Here is a 15,154-nt window from a genome sequence, read left to right on the forward strand (position 1 = left end):
GACGTTGCTGCAGACACACAAGTGCTCTGCAGGGCGAGCGTGGAGAAGAAAACTCAACTCGGTACAGTTCCTAAACAAGCTCAGCTTACTCAGTTTATCAAAGACACCGAGACATCCTTGGACTATCCCCACGTATGATCGCGAGCTACAGAAACTCTGTGTTGGCTAATGGCGTTTGGACTTTCACGACAAAGCTATGACAAGAGTTGGCTGCTGGAAGGCAAGCTAAAATAGAGTTTCCTCTCTTAATCACAGAATCACAGAATGGTAGGGGTTGGAAGGGACCTCTGTGGGTCACCCAGCCCAACCCTCCTGCCCAAGCAGGGTCACCTACAGCAGGCTGCAGAGGACCTTGTCCAGGCGGGTCTTGAATATCTCCAGAGAAGGAGACTCCACAACGTCCCTGGGCAGCCTGTTCCAGTGCTCATCACCCTCAGAGGGAAGAAGTTCTTCCTCGGGTTCAGCTGGAGCTTCCTCTGCTTCAGTTTGTGCCCATTGCCCCTTGTCCTGTCGCTGGGCACCACTGGAAAGAGCCTGGCCCCGTCCTCCTGACCCCCAACCTGCAGACACTGATCGGCATTTCTAAGGTCCCCTCTCAGCCTTCTCTTCTCCAGGCTGAACAAGCCCAGCTCCCTCAGCCTCTCCTCCTAGGAGAGATGTTCCAGTCCCCTCACCATCCTCGTAGCCCTGCGCTGGGCTCTCTCCAGTAGCTCCTCATCTCTCTTGAACTGGGGAGCCCAGAACTGGACAGAAATGATGCATTTGAGTGTGACAGCAGGGACAGGACTAACGCTGCTTGCTTGCTGTGTTTCCTTGATTACAGAGCCAGTGAGACTGTTTTTCACCTCTCTGAAGGCCGGGGTCTGGCCCCTGTTGAAGATGGGGCTCTGGCAGGAGGGACCTGAGCTCTCAGGTGCCACAGAGACCTCTCAGATGCTCAGTCGGTAAGCGTTACTCCAATTCTTACTGATTATGTTCATAATTAAGGTTGTTGCCTTTGAGAACAAGGACTTCTAGTAAATTTTTATTAGAGGGACTTGAGCTGATGACATGCAAGCACCAGCATTGTGTACTTCCATCACCTTAAGAGAAAACACTGCACCTTCTGCCTCCTGAAAAAGGGGGTTCGCACCCTTTCCTCTTACGTAAATCAACCCCCAGCACAAATGCATCAAATCACCTCATCTGTCAGAGAAAGACTCAGAGAACCGAACAGTCAGGATCTTCACAGAAACCCCAGTTAGAGGAACTTCGAGCTGTTTTCTAGCACCCGTGTTTCCTAGGTGGCTCCCGGGCTGATCTGCGTCATGGGTCATACCATGCCCCAAAAGCTTACATTAAAACACAGTGAGAAAAGGTTCTTTCAAACGCCATCACGTACCGCTCGGTTCTGGGTCTCCCATGGCCGAATCTTCCTCGTTTTGGTCTGAAAGCAGCAGAATCCCAAATTACCCCGCTTTCGATCACCGCTGAAGGAAGTAAAACACAAATTCTCGGTCAGACCCGATGTGAAGACGTTATCCAGAGGTCCATGATAGCCGCAGGTGAAGAAGACCTGTCCGAAACAACCGGCAGAAGCGCCCGTCGGTGAGCGCGGCCGCTGTAGCCCAATCTGCTTCCTGCCGACACGCTTCCGTGTCAGGAAACGGCGCGCAGCGTGCATCTGTTTGATCGTGCGATTTGCATAACTCGGATGTGGGGTGGTAGATGGCAAAGACGGGACCGTTTCGGAGCCCTCCTGGCTCGCAGCTATGACAGCAGCCCCGGTTTTTCCACCTGGAGAGCATCCTGCTTCTGAAGAAACACCCGTGCTTCCGAATATACTGAACGAACCGCTGAGAAAGTGCTGGTGGTGGTGGGGAAAGGGCCGTTGGGTTGAAAGAGGGGGCAGAAGAAGGGAAAGGGCGAGCATCTCGTGTGGGGACGGGCCGGCAGCGGTCCCTGCCTGAGCCGCCGTTCCTCTGCTCTCCTCGCCGGCGCGTGGGCGCAACGGAGAGCGCAGCCCTGCTCGGCTTCTGCTCAGCAAACCCGGAATCCAAAAGGTGGAGGGTTGGTTTCTTAGGTAAAAACCAGCCTTGGTTTGGTTGGGGTTTTGGTGAGCTAAGGAAAAAGCTGTCGCTGGTGCCAAGGAGTTTCCCAGCCCGGGAGCATTGTCCAGATGGAGATCGCAGAATCCCAGCATGGTCGGGGTTGGAAGGGACCTCTGTGGGTCACCCAGTCCAACCCTCCTGCCCAAGAAGGGTCACCTACAGCAGGCTGCAGAGGACCTTGTCCAGGTGAGATGTGAGGCTTGAACTCCGACCGGCTCTCCTGCCGAACGAGACGCTCCGGCTCACAAGCCGCAGGCGGGTGGCCGGCGTTGCCGCCTTGAACGCCGGGGCATTTTGCCTTCGGTTTCGGGGTGTTGGTAGTGGTGATTTAACGACCAGACTGCGCTGTGGGAAACAGAAAGCGTTTCTTCAAAGATTATAGATCAAAGTGAGCAGAAACTTGAAAGAACTGAACTTTTTTCTTCTGCAAATATCAGAGAAACTGGCTGCAAAGTTGTGACAGTCAACAAGCAAGCTTGTGCTCAGCAGCGAAGCTATTGGTTTTTCTTCACCAAATAACGAATAATTAAAAAAACCCACGTTCTCTTACGCGATCAGAAAACACCCTCGTGGCCCTGGGCTCCTGAAAACCGCAGTTTCCCTTTCCTCGGCATCTGCTGGAGGCTGAAGCAACGCCGCTGAGTTTCTTCTGCAAAACTTCTCCCTAGGGTTGCACCGGAGGCTTCGTGGCAGGCAAACCTACGGCTCTGCTGTTGCTGTCCCTGCGGCCAGCCACGCATCAGAGCTCAGGTTCAGCTGACCTTTCCATCGTTAACGCTTCTTTAATTAGGAAAAAAAAAAGAGAAATCCTAGAATCTCAGAGTTACTGCTTCGGTGCTGAAGGTTTCAGGCCGAGGTGAACGTGGTGCATGGGGGTTTCTGCTCCGGCTCTGGAGGGAACGGCTGAGTTTTCGAAGAGCGCAGGAGAACCGGGACGCGTAAGCGTGGCGAAGCGCCGCTGGGATCGGCAGAGGGGTCAGCAAGAGGAGTTTCTCCTCTCAGATCTTCCCTAGCCCGCGTCTCAGTTCTGTGTGCTCAATCTGTGTTGTTACAGGTATGTTCAGCATAATTATAATTATCATACCTAGTTTGCAAAGTGCTTTATTTACAGGTAAGTGCTATAAAAAGTGTTTTTCTAGCGTGAAGGTGTTTATAGCCGAAAGCATCGCGACATCGTATAGCAACACCCTTCCAATGCAGAATAAAAATAGCTAATAAATGCTAATGCAGAGCAAGGGCTGAGGCTCCTCATTTACCAGAAACGTAGCTCGGGATCCCCGTTCCCAGCCTCACCAGGCTGATTCCGGCACGTTTCGGTGAATGAGCATGTCCTTCTTCGTTGGGCGGGTTGTTTTTTTTTATAAAGTGGGTAAAACCCTAAACTCTCTTTTGCAGATCAGAAGTTCACAGAAGAGGAGTACGGGAATTCCTGGGAAATGGCCCCTCTTCCCCTTTCAAGGTGACACGGAGCTGTGTGGAGTGGAAGAACGAGGTGCTCTAACGAGAGAAGCTGCAGCCGCGGTCCCTCCGCTTGCCGGTGCGGTCGGACTGGCACCGGCCGCGGGTCGGAACGCCGCTTCGGCTGCTCTGCTGAGCCCAGCGCAGCCTGCAGACTCCTCCCGCATCGCCAACGGGGGAATTTTTTTAAATTGCTGATTTAGACCAAGCACAAAGGCGAGTTACTGCAGGCGAGACACAGGAGCAGCCCCCTCTGAGGTCTCTTAAACTCCCCTTTATCTCCCCTTATCTGGCCAGCAGGTCAGGGAGGTTCTCCTCCCCCTCTGCTCTGCCCTGGTGAGGCCTCATCTGGAGTCCTGGGTCCAGTTCTGGGCTCCCCAGTTCAAGAAAGATGAGGAGCTACTGGAGAGAGTCCAGTTCTGGGCTCCCCAGTTCCAGAAAGATGAGGAGCTACTGGAGAGAGTCCAGTTCTGGGCTCCCCAGTTCCAGAAAGATGAGGAGCTACTGGAGAGATTCCAGTTGTGGGCTCCCCAGTTCAAGAAAGATGAGAAGCTACTGGAGAGAGTCCAGTTGTGGGCTCCCCAGTTCAAGAAAGATGAGGAGCTACTGGAGAGAGTCCAGCACAGGGCTACGAGGATGGTGAGGGGACTGGAGCATCTCTCCTAGGAGGAGAGGCTGAGGGAGCTGGGCTTGTTCAGCCTGGAGAAGAGAAGGCTGAGAGGGGACCTTAGAAATGCCGGTCAGTGTCTGCAGGGTGGGGGTCAGGAGGACGGGGCCAAGCTCTTTCCAGTGGTGCCCAGCGACAGGACAAGGGGCAACGGGCACAAACTGGAGCAGAGGAAGCTCCAGCTGAACCCGAGGAAGAACTTCTTCCCTCTGAGGGTGACGGAGCCCTGGCCCAGGCTGCCCAGGGAGGCTGTGGAGTCTCGTTCTCTGGAGATATTCCAGCCCTGCCTGGCCGCGGTGCTGTGCAGCCTGCTCTGGGTGACCCTGCTTGGGCAGGGGGTTGGGTTGGGTGACCCCCAGAGGTCCCTTCCGAACCCAACCATGCTGGGATTCTGTGATTTTAAAACCACCGTCTTCCCTAACGATGCAATCTGGATATGAATAAGCCCTGATGATCACTGACTCGTGCTCAGCTTCGGCGGTGAGGTCTGCTTACGTGCACATGGACACCCGCGTGTCTCTGTGCTGGGCCCAGCTCAAAGCCTTCCATCACCACTGAGCCGAGGGCAACAACCGCAGCGCTCGTTAGGTTCGCTGAGGGTGTGGGTTTACCATTGAGATTGGCGACGAGGGCTGCTACGGCAGGCTGGATGGCATCCCCGGTCAAAGCAGGATATGTGTTCAGGAAGGAGGAGATGGCTCGCAGTAAGTCTGCCAGGGTGGCTTCAACAGCAGCTGAAAGAACTTCTCCTAAAATTAGGGGAAAAGGGGAAAAATTACGATTTTTTTTTTTGTGTGTGTGTGTAGACTCTTGTCCTCACCTCTTCCAGGAGGAACTCACTCCAGCACAGCGGCAGAGGTTCCTGGCTGTTCCTAAACACTCAACAAACAGAAAACAACAAACTCCAAACACCCAAGCAAGCAGAAAACCCCCGCGCAGCGATGGAGTGGGGGTGGGAACTGCCCAGTCCGCAGCCACCAGGGCCAGGACCCTCGGTGAGGCTCCACGCCGCCTTTCGTCGCATTCTGCTCCACGAGCCCACGCAACGGATGTCCCGGCTTCCCGCCACGGGAGCATCGTGTATCTTCGTGTCTTTACATCCAAAAGGAAAAACGCTGTCCCAAGCCGGGCGCTCGGAAGGACGCTCAATGAAGGAGAAGGAGCCAGCCCAGCCAGGTCGAATTTCCACTTATTTATAAGTATATAATATAGATTTACAAATATCTGCAGGGTGGGGGTCAGGAGGATGGGGCCAAGCTCTTTCCAGTGGTGCCCAGCGACAGGACAAGGGGCAACGGGCACAAACTGGAGCAGAGGAAGCTCCAGCTGAACCCGAGGAAGAACTTCTTCCCTCTGAGGGTGACGGAGCCCTGGAACAGGCTGCCCAGGGATGTTGTGGCATCTTCTTCTCTGGAGATATTCAAGACCCACCTGGACAAGGTCCTTTACAACCTACTGTAGGTGACCCTGCTTCGGCAGGAGGGTTGGACTAGATGACCCCCAGAGGTCCCTTCCAACCCCGACCATTCTGTGATTCTATGTTGAGAGCAAACATCTTGCCAAGCCAAGAGCCACCACCGCAGCGACGAGCTTGCCCGAGAAGCGTGGCCAACCCAACTTGTTCAGCGTGCCTGGGGTAAGGCGGTCGCCGTGACCTGGAGCTACGGCTCGCGGCTGCGGGTGGGATGGCAGGGAGCTCCGGACACCTCGGCGCAGGGGTTGCCGCTCCTCTGGGAGGTTTCTTCTTCCAGCAAAGCGGCTGAAGGGATTTTGTTAATGCTGCCACGCGGCGCGTGGTTTCTGGAGCGGTACCGAGCCCGTGATAACCGTGTTCTTAATCCTCAGTTTAGCTCTGTTTTCTCACGCCCCAGCCTGGAGAGCATCCCGCAAGGACAGAGAAAGGAGGAGGAAGGAGAAAGGTCCTGGACGGGAGGGAACGGCGCTTCTGCCGGAGCACATTTCCGGGCTGCGACACGCGCTTGGGCTCCCGCCGCCACGCAGAGCCCCACCGGCTCGAGCCTCCTCGGGGCGTTTGGGCTCCTTCCCGGCGACGCAGCCGGCTTTCTCGGCGGGGTCGTCGCAGGCACCCTTTCTTCCCGCCGGTTTAACGCACTTGTGAGTAATTACAGGCGCTGTTGGTAGCACTCGACACGGCTTTGCGTTGCTTTTGGAGGAAACCTGTGCACTTAGAGGGTGAAGTGCTCTGAAATTTTATCTATTGGTGCAATTCATTATCGGAAAAGCGTAATTAAATATATCTGCGTGGCGAGCAGCCATGCTAAATCGAGGGCTGTCTGAATCACAGAATGACAGAATAGTAGGGGTTGGAAGGGACCTCTGTGGGTCATCTAGTCCAACCCTCCTGCCCAAGCAGGGTCACCCAGAGCAGGCTGCAGAGGACCTTGTCCAGGCGGGTCTGGAATATCTCCAGAGAAGGAGACTCCACAGCCTCCCTGGGCAGCCTGTGCCAGGGCTCCATCACCCTCAGAGGGAAGAAGTTCTTCCTCATGTTCAGACGAAACTTCCTGTGCCTCAGTTTGTGCCCGTTGCCCCTTGTCCTGTCGCTGGGCACCACTGGAAAGAGTCTGGCCCCGTCCTCCTGACCCCCACCCTGCAGACACTGATTGGCATTTCTAAGGTCCCCTCTCAGCCTTCTCTTCTCCAGGCTGAACAAGCCCAGCTCCCTCAGCCTCTCCTCCTAGCAGAGATGCTCCAGTCCCCTCCTCATCCTCGCAGCCCTGCGCTGGACTCTCTCCAGTAGCTCCTCATCTTTCTTGAACTGGGGAGCCCAGAACTGGACCCAGCACTCCAGATGAGGCCTCACCAGGGCAGTGTAGAGGGGAAGGAGAACCTCCCTCGTCCTGCTGGCCACACTCTTCTTGATGCACCCCAGGATCCCATTGGCTTTCTTGGCACCCAGGGCACACTGCTGGCTCATGGTCACCCTGTCGTCCACCAGGACACCCAGGTGCCTCTCTGCAGAGCTGCTCTCCAGCAGGTCCACCCCAAGCCTGTACTGGTGCATGAGGTTGTTCCTCCCCAGGTGCAGGACCCTTCACTTGCCCTTGTTGAACCTCATCAGGTTCCTCTCTGCCCAGCTTTCCAGCCTATCCAGGTCACGCTGAATGGCAGCACAGCCTTCTGGTGTATCTACCACACCTCCCAGTTTGGTGTCATCAGCAAACTTGCTGAGGGTACATTCTAACTCTTCATCCAGGTCGTTGATGAAGAAGTCATGTGCAATGATGGAAGAACAAGGCAGGGTCGCTTGTGCTGAACGTAATCTGCTCGTTTTGTAAGCAAAGAAGCGGACTGAAAAAGATTTACCTTTTCGGAAGAGCTGGCGGAAGTTCTGAAATTCCCTGTCGATGTTCCTCAGGTGCCTGGTGACGCGGAGCACCTCGCCGGCCGTCAGGTCCGCGTGGCCGGTGCCATCGCCGGGGACCGGGCTCCGGATCACAGCCCGGGCAGCGGCCAGGCGCCCGGCGTCAGGCGCGTGGCCGGGTGGGAGCCGTCTGCCCCACGATCCGCCCGTGATCCGAGCACAACCGGTGCCGTCCGGGGCTCCGGGCCCGTTCATGGCGAGGTGGAGCACCCGCGGCAGAGCTCACCCGAGGCCGGTGGGCGAGCTATGTTTTTGGGCGCGCACCTCCAAAGTCCCGCGGGCCGTGAGCGAGGCTTCCCCTCATCGCCGGGAGGAGAAGCAGCATTCTGCCAAAGCGACTGGAGACGCGAGAGGGAAAACAGAAGGTAGGAGATGAGTTCTCACGCTCTCCACATTTATTCGTTCTCTATCTGAGCTGCCACCGGTGTTGGCTGAGAAGCGACCGAAGCGAGTTTGAATTCTCAAGTTTCTTCGCACCCTTTCCAGCAAATGGAAACCCAAGTTTCGGGAACTTTTTTCTTAGCCAGGAGCTTTTTTCTTAGCGAGGCTTGGATATCAAAAACGAGCCCTGAACATCCACGTGCAGCAGCGCTGCGTTTCCGTGTGGGTCTCTCTTCTTCGCCACAACATCATCCGCAAGTAAAAACGTCGGCTGCGGCGCGCGCTGGAGAGCGTCTTCCATCTCTTTCACTGCCCTTCCCTCAGATAAAACACAGACAGGGAAAAAGCCATCGCCTCTCGTGAGCAAGCTCTCGGTTCCTCCGAAGTGCTGCGGCACCTTGGCGAAACCAGAAAACCCGAGGCTCCGCGGCGGGGAGCGACGAGTCCGCAGCCCCAGACAGGGTGCCGGGCTGTGCGGATTTTCCACATTCCTCTCGGGAGCTGTGAAGTCACTCACTTCCCAGGCTGTCTGTTGGCTCAGGCCCATCCTCCCACCCAGCTTTCATTAACTCTCTGCTGCCCGAAGCTCGGGAAGCGTCTTCGTGATTCCCCGCACGTCGGTGCGTTTTGTTTTCGCAGCAAGGCGCTTCGCAAGGAGATTGTGTGACACGGGGAAAAGGTAAAGCGAGAACTACGCAGGCCGGCTGTAAGGTAGCAAGATGGAAAAAGTAAATAGACCAGAAATTATTCTTTGCACTAGAGACTGCCCTGAGCATTCGAATGCTCTTTGCTCTGCGTCCTGTAAATGTAAATAATCAACCCCACGCGTGAAGGCAGAGATAAACATCTCAATGGCACCGTGCAACACACTGGGCGGGAGGACTTTCATCTCCCATGGAACCAGAGGTGGAGAAATAATATTCGTAGCGTCTGTAGGGTTGTCCTGCTCCTCGCAGCCAGCGCGAAGTGCGGCGCGGTGTCTGCTCACCAGGCAGAGCACCTGCGGGCGCTGCCCGCCCGCGTTCTCCTGTCGGCAGTGACTCACAGAATCCCAGAATCCCAGCATGGCGGGGTGGGAAGGGCCCTCTGGGGGTCACCCAGTCCACCCCCTGCCCAAGCAGGGTCACCCAGAGCAGGGGGCACAGCACCGTGGCCAGGGGGGCTGGAATATCTCCAGAGAAGGAGACTCCACAGCCTCCCTGGGCAGCCTGGGCCAGGGCTCCGGCACCCTCAGAGGGAAGAAGTTCTTCCTCGGGTTCAGCTGGAGCTTCCTCTGCTCCAGTTTGTGCCCATTGCCCCTTGTCCTGTAGCTGGGCACCACTGGACAGAGTCTGGCCCTGTCCTCCTGACCCCCACCCTGCAGACACTGACCGGCATTTCTAAGGTCCCCTCGCAGCCTTCTCTTCTCCAGGCTGAACAAGCCCAGCTCCCTCGGCCTCTCCTCCTAGCCGAGATGCTCCAGTCCCCTCCTCATCCTCGCAGCCCTCCGCTGGACTCTCCCCAGTAGCTCCTCATCTTTCTTGAACTGGGGAGCCCAGAACTGGACTCTCTCCAGTAGCTCCTCATCTTTCTGGAACTGGGGAGCCCAGAACTGGACTCTCTCCAGTAGCTCCTCATCTTTCTTGAACTGGGGAGCCCAGAACTGGACTCTCTCCAGTAGCTCCTCATCGTGCAGCCTGGGGACGTTGGTCTCTTGGCTCCCCGCGTGTTGCCGAGCTTTCTCAGTTAGAAGAAGAGAGCGGCTCCGTCTCGCGCCTTTGCCTGGGCGCACTGTTATGGCTGCTTTTACAGAGGGAGAAAAAATACTCCGGAAAATGAAGTGGAGGAACTAAAGCAGTTGTTTCTCTTCGCTGCGATGATGATGATGATGGTGCAGAAGTGCTTCCCTGTGCTGGCAGACTCACTTTTCATGGTTGCTCGGTGTCCGCTTCCTTGGCCTGTTCTTCTACGTGACAACCAAGAAAAGGGCAACTTTTGAGCAGAGGAAAATATGATGATTGAAAAAAAAAGAAAAATGGGTAGGGCTGGTAAAAGCCCGCGTTTAATATTACTGAATTTTCATAAATTCAGGTGGAGGATGTGCTGTCACTGACATCAAAGTTCCACGGGGCGGGAAGAAGCGCCTGGCTGCCGCTTAATAAGGAGTAGAAACGCTGCCCTTTGCCTCCCTCCCTTTGCTCCAGGTTCCTGATTTGTGATTTATTTGTGATTTGGGCTTGTTCAGCCTGAAGAAGAGAAGGCTGCGAGGGGACCTAATAAATGCTTATAAATATCTGCAGGGTGGGTGTCAGGAGGATGGGGCCAAGCTCTTTTCAGTGGTGCCCAGTGACAGGACAAGGGGCAACGGGCACAAACTGAGGCACAGGAAGTTCCATCTGAACATGAGGAAGAACTTCTTCCCTCTGAGGGTGACGGAGCCCTGGCCCAGGCTGCCCAGGGAGGTTGTGGAGTCTCCTTCTCTGGAGATATTCAAGACCCGCCTGGACATGGTCCTGTGCAGCCTGCTGTAGGTGACCCTGCTTCGGCAGGAGAGTTGGACTGGGTGACCCACAGAGGTCCCTTCCAACCCCTACTATTCTGTGATTCTGTGATAACTCCTCTTGTAAATCCAGCCGTACTAACCGCCAGCCATTGCCCGAGGTGGGTGGGATGCTGTTCCATGAGGGACCATCAGCCAGCGCGGCTTCGCTCCTCCAGCACCGACCTCGCCCAGAAGCACTTTTGGGTTTTGTCTGTGCCTTTTCATGCCCTGTCCGTGCACCGCAGAGCACCGTGAAGGAAGCACCCTCCTCCTCCTGCCTGATGAGTCCCTCCCAACAGTTTATTTCGTAGGACTTCTCCTCCTTCCCACCTCTACCTGTCAAACTTGCTGGGTGAAGAGAGGGAGGATGAAGTGAGCAAACAAGTCGAACAAGCACGGCCTCTCTGTCCGTCTTCAACGTGTGCTTTCCTTCCCAGGTCCTTCAAGGATCCAGCGAAGCTTTTGGAACGCCTCTGCTCATCGCCAGGTGATGCAGTAGAGAAGAGGGGACCAAACCCGAGCAAATTAACGGGTTCTTTCCCCCTTCCCTTGCTTTCAGACCGCTTGGTTACGGCAAGCGGAGGATGCGTGCAGCAGGATTCCCCACGGGACCCGTCAATGAGATTTTTTGGCTGCAGAGCGTGGTCCCTCTCAGCCGTTCGGAGCCGGCTTCGTTGGATTTGAAAGGACGAAGCAGAGCGATGTTTACCAAGGACACGCGCTGCCCTGGCAGCTTACCCCTCCGCTGTCCGCTGTGGTGGGTTGAGGACAGGCAGATCTTCCACCCAGGATGGGACTTGGCTTCGCGGCGCTGGGTGCTCTGCAGCAGCAGATGGCAACCGCGATCGGCGGCTAAAGAGCTGCAGGTCAGCGGGGCAGCTGCTGCGGGTTGGCCCTCCACCCACGGAGCAACCTGCTTCTCAGCAGGGTCTGCCCAAAATGTGTCAAGACCTGGCCAGTCTGGAGAGCTGGGCAGAGAGGAACATGATGGAGCTCAACCAGGGCAAGGGCAGGGTCCTGCACCTGGGGAGGAACAACCCCAGGCACCAGGACAGGCTGGGGCTGAGCTGCTGGGAGCAGCTCTGCGGAGAGGGACCTGGGTGTCCTGGTGGACAACAGGTCAACCACGAGCCAGCAGCGTGCCCTGGGTGCCAAGAAGGCCAATGGGATCCTGGGGTGCATCAAGAGGAGTGTGGGCAGCAGGGCGAGGGAGGTTCTCCTCCCCCTCTGCTCTGCTCTGGGGAGGCCCCATCTGGAGTCCTGGGTCCAGTGCTGGGCTCCCCAGTTCAAGAAAGATGAGGAGCTACTGGAGAGAGTCCAGTTCTGGGCTCCCCAGTTCCAGAAAGATGAGGAGCTACTGGAGAGAGTCCAGTGGAGGGCTGCGAGGATGAGGAGGGGACTGGAGCATCTCTGCTAGGAGGAGAGGCTGAGGGAGCTGGGCTTGTTCAGCCTGGAGAAGAGAAGGCTGCGAGGGGACCTTAGAAATGCCGGTCAGTGTCTGCAGGGTGGGGGTCAGGAGGAGGGGGCCAGACTCTTTCCAGTGGTGCCCAGCGACAGGACAAGGGGCAACAGGCACAAACTGGAGCAGAGGAAGCTCCAGCTGAACCCGAGGAAGAACTTCTTCCCTCTGAGGGTGACGGAGCCCTGGCCCAGGCTGCCCAGAGGGGCTGTGGAGTCTCCTTCTCTGGAGATATTCCAGCCCCCCCTGGACAAGGTCCTGTGCAGCCTGCTCTGGGTGACCCTGCTTGGGCAGGGGGTTGGGCTGGGTGACCCACAGAGGTCCCTTCCAACCCCCACCATGCTGGGATTCTGGGATTCTGCATTTTCAGCAGCGTAAATCGAGCAGCAGCACAGGAAATTTCTCGGGACGTGCTCACTTCACGTGTGGGTGTCTGAAAACCCCCCCTGCATCAGCTCATCGAAGGGGTTCCGTTCCCTTCGTCGTTTGCCACAGCTTCTCCGTGCCTCCACAGCAGCGCCTGGGCACACTGCGGGGTTATTTTTAGAGCAATTCCCGTTTTTAAAATCTGTCTGGCGAGTCACTGGCTGAACGCCTGCCTCTGGCAGTTATTTTTCTTCCCGCTGTTTCGGTAGATAAACAACAAAGAGGTCGCGGTGAGATTTTCCCTGCGCTAGGTCCTCGGCTGATAGAAAGGAAATGCGATTCCTTATCACGCTACCCCATTTCCCAGGCACGAGAAGCTGCGCGTGGCAGTCGTTTGCCTGAAAACATTTCACCTCTTGGAAAACGAACGCGATTTCCGTGGGCTTCTACGACGGAGAGAGACGATGTTCTGGAGGCGTCGGACGGGGACGGCGACCCGAGGGACGTCCCCGGGCCAAGACAGCCGGCGCAGCCGCCACCTCCTAAGACGACTCCTCACCCTCCTCTTTCCTCTCCTTGTTCTTCGCCTCCTTCTTCTTGTCCAGCTTGTACTTGAGGCAGCGGATGCGGTCGGTGAGGCTTCTCCCGGTCCAGTTGTCATAATCCTCTGCCAAGAGAAAGTTGCGGTCAACCAGCTCGGCAGCCTCCTGCCAGCTGCGGAAGCAAGCGGGCCCCGCGCGCTGGATCTCTTCCACGGCGTTTCCAACGATCACCTCCCCGTTCGGCTTCAGCACCACCACCGCCGGCACCTCGGTCACGGCAAAGCGCAGCTCCAGCTCCCTGCAAGGAAAGGGGGCAAGAAACCTCCAGTCGGGATGGGCGTAGGGATCCTCGCCGCTCCTCATCCTCACCAGACGGTGGGACGCCCGCAGCTGTCCTTGCGGAGTTACACACACCCTACTTACTGATCATAACCCGCTCGTTTGCCCGTCGCTGATAATTAAAGCCTGGTGCAGATCTAAGATCTGAGCCAGCAGCGTGCCCTGGGTGCCCAGAAGGCCAACGGGATCCTGGGGTGCATCAAGAGGAGTGTGGGCAGCAGGTCAGGGAGGTTCTCCTCCCCCTCTGCTCTGCCCTGGGGAGGCCCCATCTGGAGTCCTGGGTCCAGTGCTGGGCTCCCCAGTTCCAGAAAGATGAGGAGCTACTGGAGAGAGTCCAGTTCTGGGCTCCCCAGTTCCAGAAAGATGAGGAGCTGCTGGAGAGAGCCCAGTTCTGGGCTCCCCAGTTCAAGAAAAATGAGGAGCTACTGGAGAGAGTCCAGTCCTGGGCTCCCCAGTTCCAGAAAGATGAGGAGCTACTGCAGAGAGTCCAGCGCAGGGCTGCGAGGATGAGGAGGTGACTGGAGCATCTCTGCTAGGAGGAGAGGCTGAGGGAGCTGGGCTTGTTCAGCCTGGAGAAGAGCAGGCTGACAGGGGACCTTAGAAATGCCGGTCAGTGTCTGCAGGGTGGGGGTCAGGAGGACGGGGCCAAGCTCTGTCCAGTGGTGCCCAGCGACAGGACAAGGGGCAACGGGCACAAACTGGGGCAGAGGAAGCTCCAGCTGAACCCGAGGAAGAACTTCTTCCCTCTGAGGGTGACGGAGCCCTGGCCCAGGCTGCCCAGGGAGGCTGTGGAGTCTCCTTCTCTGGAGATATTCCAGCCCCGCCTGGCCACGGTGCTGTGCCCCCTGCTCTGGGTGACCCTGCTTGGGCAGGGGGTTGGGCTGGGTGACCCCAGAGGTCCCTTCCCACCCCCACCACGCTGGGATTCTCCATGGGGCTGGTAAGAGGGGAAGGGGATTTGGGCGTCAGCTCCCCGGGGTGCGGGAGACGCGGGACGGCTGCTGGGACCTGTGTTCCCCGAGGACCGTCTCGGCAGCAGCACTTGGAATGTCAACGTCCTCCAGTTTGCCCTCGAGAGGAGCTGGCAGTAATTCTCGGTATTAATTGGAGCTAATGAGGTTACAGTGGATACGTGAGCGGTTCCAATCCGCCTGGCTGCATCCTTCCTTCGCGCTGCCCGGGGGGGCCGGCTGACGCGTCTTTCGGAGTTATAAATAGCGCTATAAAATCGGAATTTAAAGATACCGGCGAAGAGCGATGGAAGGAAGAAGAAATCTTTTTTGCTTTACACACCGGTGCAGCCAAGGAGCTTCACCGTTCACACGCCACCGACTGAGCATCGAATCACAGAACCCCTAAGGCTGGAAAAGACCGCAAAGATCATCGACTCCAACGGAATATGAGGAAAAATATTTGGAAAAGCCGCTAAATAGGTGAAAACACAGCCCGGGGCTGGGCAGGGGGCTGTTGCACCTCGCTCCCTCGCCCGGCGCCTACCTCTTGAAGGCATCTCCGAAGGGCACGGCCAGCCAGCGCTTGGGCATGGTCCTCAGGAAAGCGCTCTGCTGCTCCTCCGTCTCGTCCCGGGACACGTACACCAACCCCAGCTGCGACGCCCGTTCCACGTAAAACTCATCGGTCAACCGCAGGAAGAAATCCCTGAGGAGCGGGGAGAACCGCCGGCACCGCGGGCACTGCCCGGAGCCGAAGTAGAGCAGCAGCACCTTGTTGTCCAGCGCCCGAGCCAGCTCCCACTCCGTCTCCAGCTCGTCCCGCTCCCGGTTGGCCATCAGGACCTTCCCGGTGAAGAGGGCGGCCATGGGCGGACAGGGCAGAGCGATCCGGGGGGACGGAGCCAGCCCCCCAGCTGTCGATGAGCCCGGAGCCTCCGGTAATCGGCTTAAACGGGGAGGGCATGGCCGGGCCCGCGTGGGTGTGCTCGGGGC

The 15,154-nt window shown here is 57.1% G+C and overlaps 2 protein-coding genes across 7 annotated transcripts in view; both read right to left on the reverse strand.

Annotated features, from left to right (window-relative positions):
• Window positions 1-7,835, reverse strand: part of GMIP (GEM interacting protein) — a 29,307-nt gene extending 21,472 nt beyond the window's left edge. For 4 of the 6 annotated variants that reach the window (XM_075445927.1, XM_075445926.1, XM_075445929.1 and 1 more), the window contains exons 1-2: window positions 7,543-7,835; window positions 4,827-4,964 (exon numbers count right to left, since the gene is read on the reverse strand). In XM_075445927.1, coding sequence (XP_075302042.1) covers window positions 4,827-4,964; window positions 7,543-7,795 — 391 coding nt within the window. In that variant the 5' untranslated portion in view covers window positions 7,796-7,835. Of the gene's footprint in view, window positions 1-1,381; window positions 1,503-4,826; window positions 4,965-7,542 lie in introns of those variants that run through there. The other 2 variants (XM_009940844.2, XM_075445928.1) reach the window with 1 other exon arrangement.
• A 5,034-nt stretch (window positions 7,836-12,869) lies between these two features.
• Window positions 12,870-15,032, reverse strand: NXNL1 (nucleoredoxin like 1). The gene is made up of 2 exons (XM_009940845.2): window positions 14,706-15,032; window positions 12,870-13,167 (listed from the first exon to the last, which is right to left on the reverse strand). The coding sequence occupies exons 1-2, from the start codon at window positions 15,026-15,028 to the stop codon at window positions 12,870-12,872; spliced, it is 621 nt and encodes a 206-aa protein (XP_009939147.2). The 5' UTR covers window positions 15,029-15,032.
• Between the last annotated feature and the right edge of the window lie 122 nt (window positions 15,033-15,154).

Source organism: Opisthocomus hoazin, chromosome 35, assembly GCF_030867145.1.
Source record: "Opisthocomus hoazin isolate bOpiHoa1 chromosome 35, bOpiHoa1.hap1, whole genome shotgun sequence".
Lineage (NCBI taxonomy): Eukaryota > Metazoa > Chordata > Aves > Opisthocomiformes > Opisthocomidae > Opisthocomus > Opisthocomus hoazin.

Coding starts and splice junctions, on each gene's coding strand:
- NXNL1 (XM_009940845.2), bottom strand. CDS start 15,028: ATGGCCGCCCTCTTCACCGGGAAGGTCCTGATGGCCAACCGGGAGCGG. Junction 13,168..14,705: donor TTCGGAGATGCCTTCAAGAG/GTAGGCGCCGGG, acceptor CTTTCCTTGCAG/GGAGCTGGAGCTGCGCTTTG.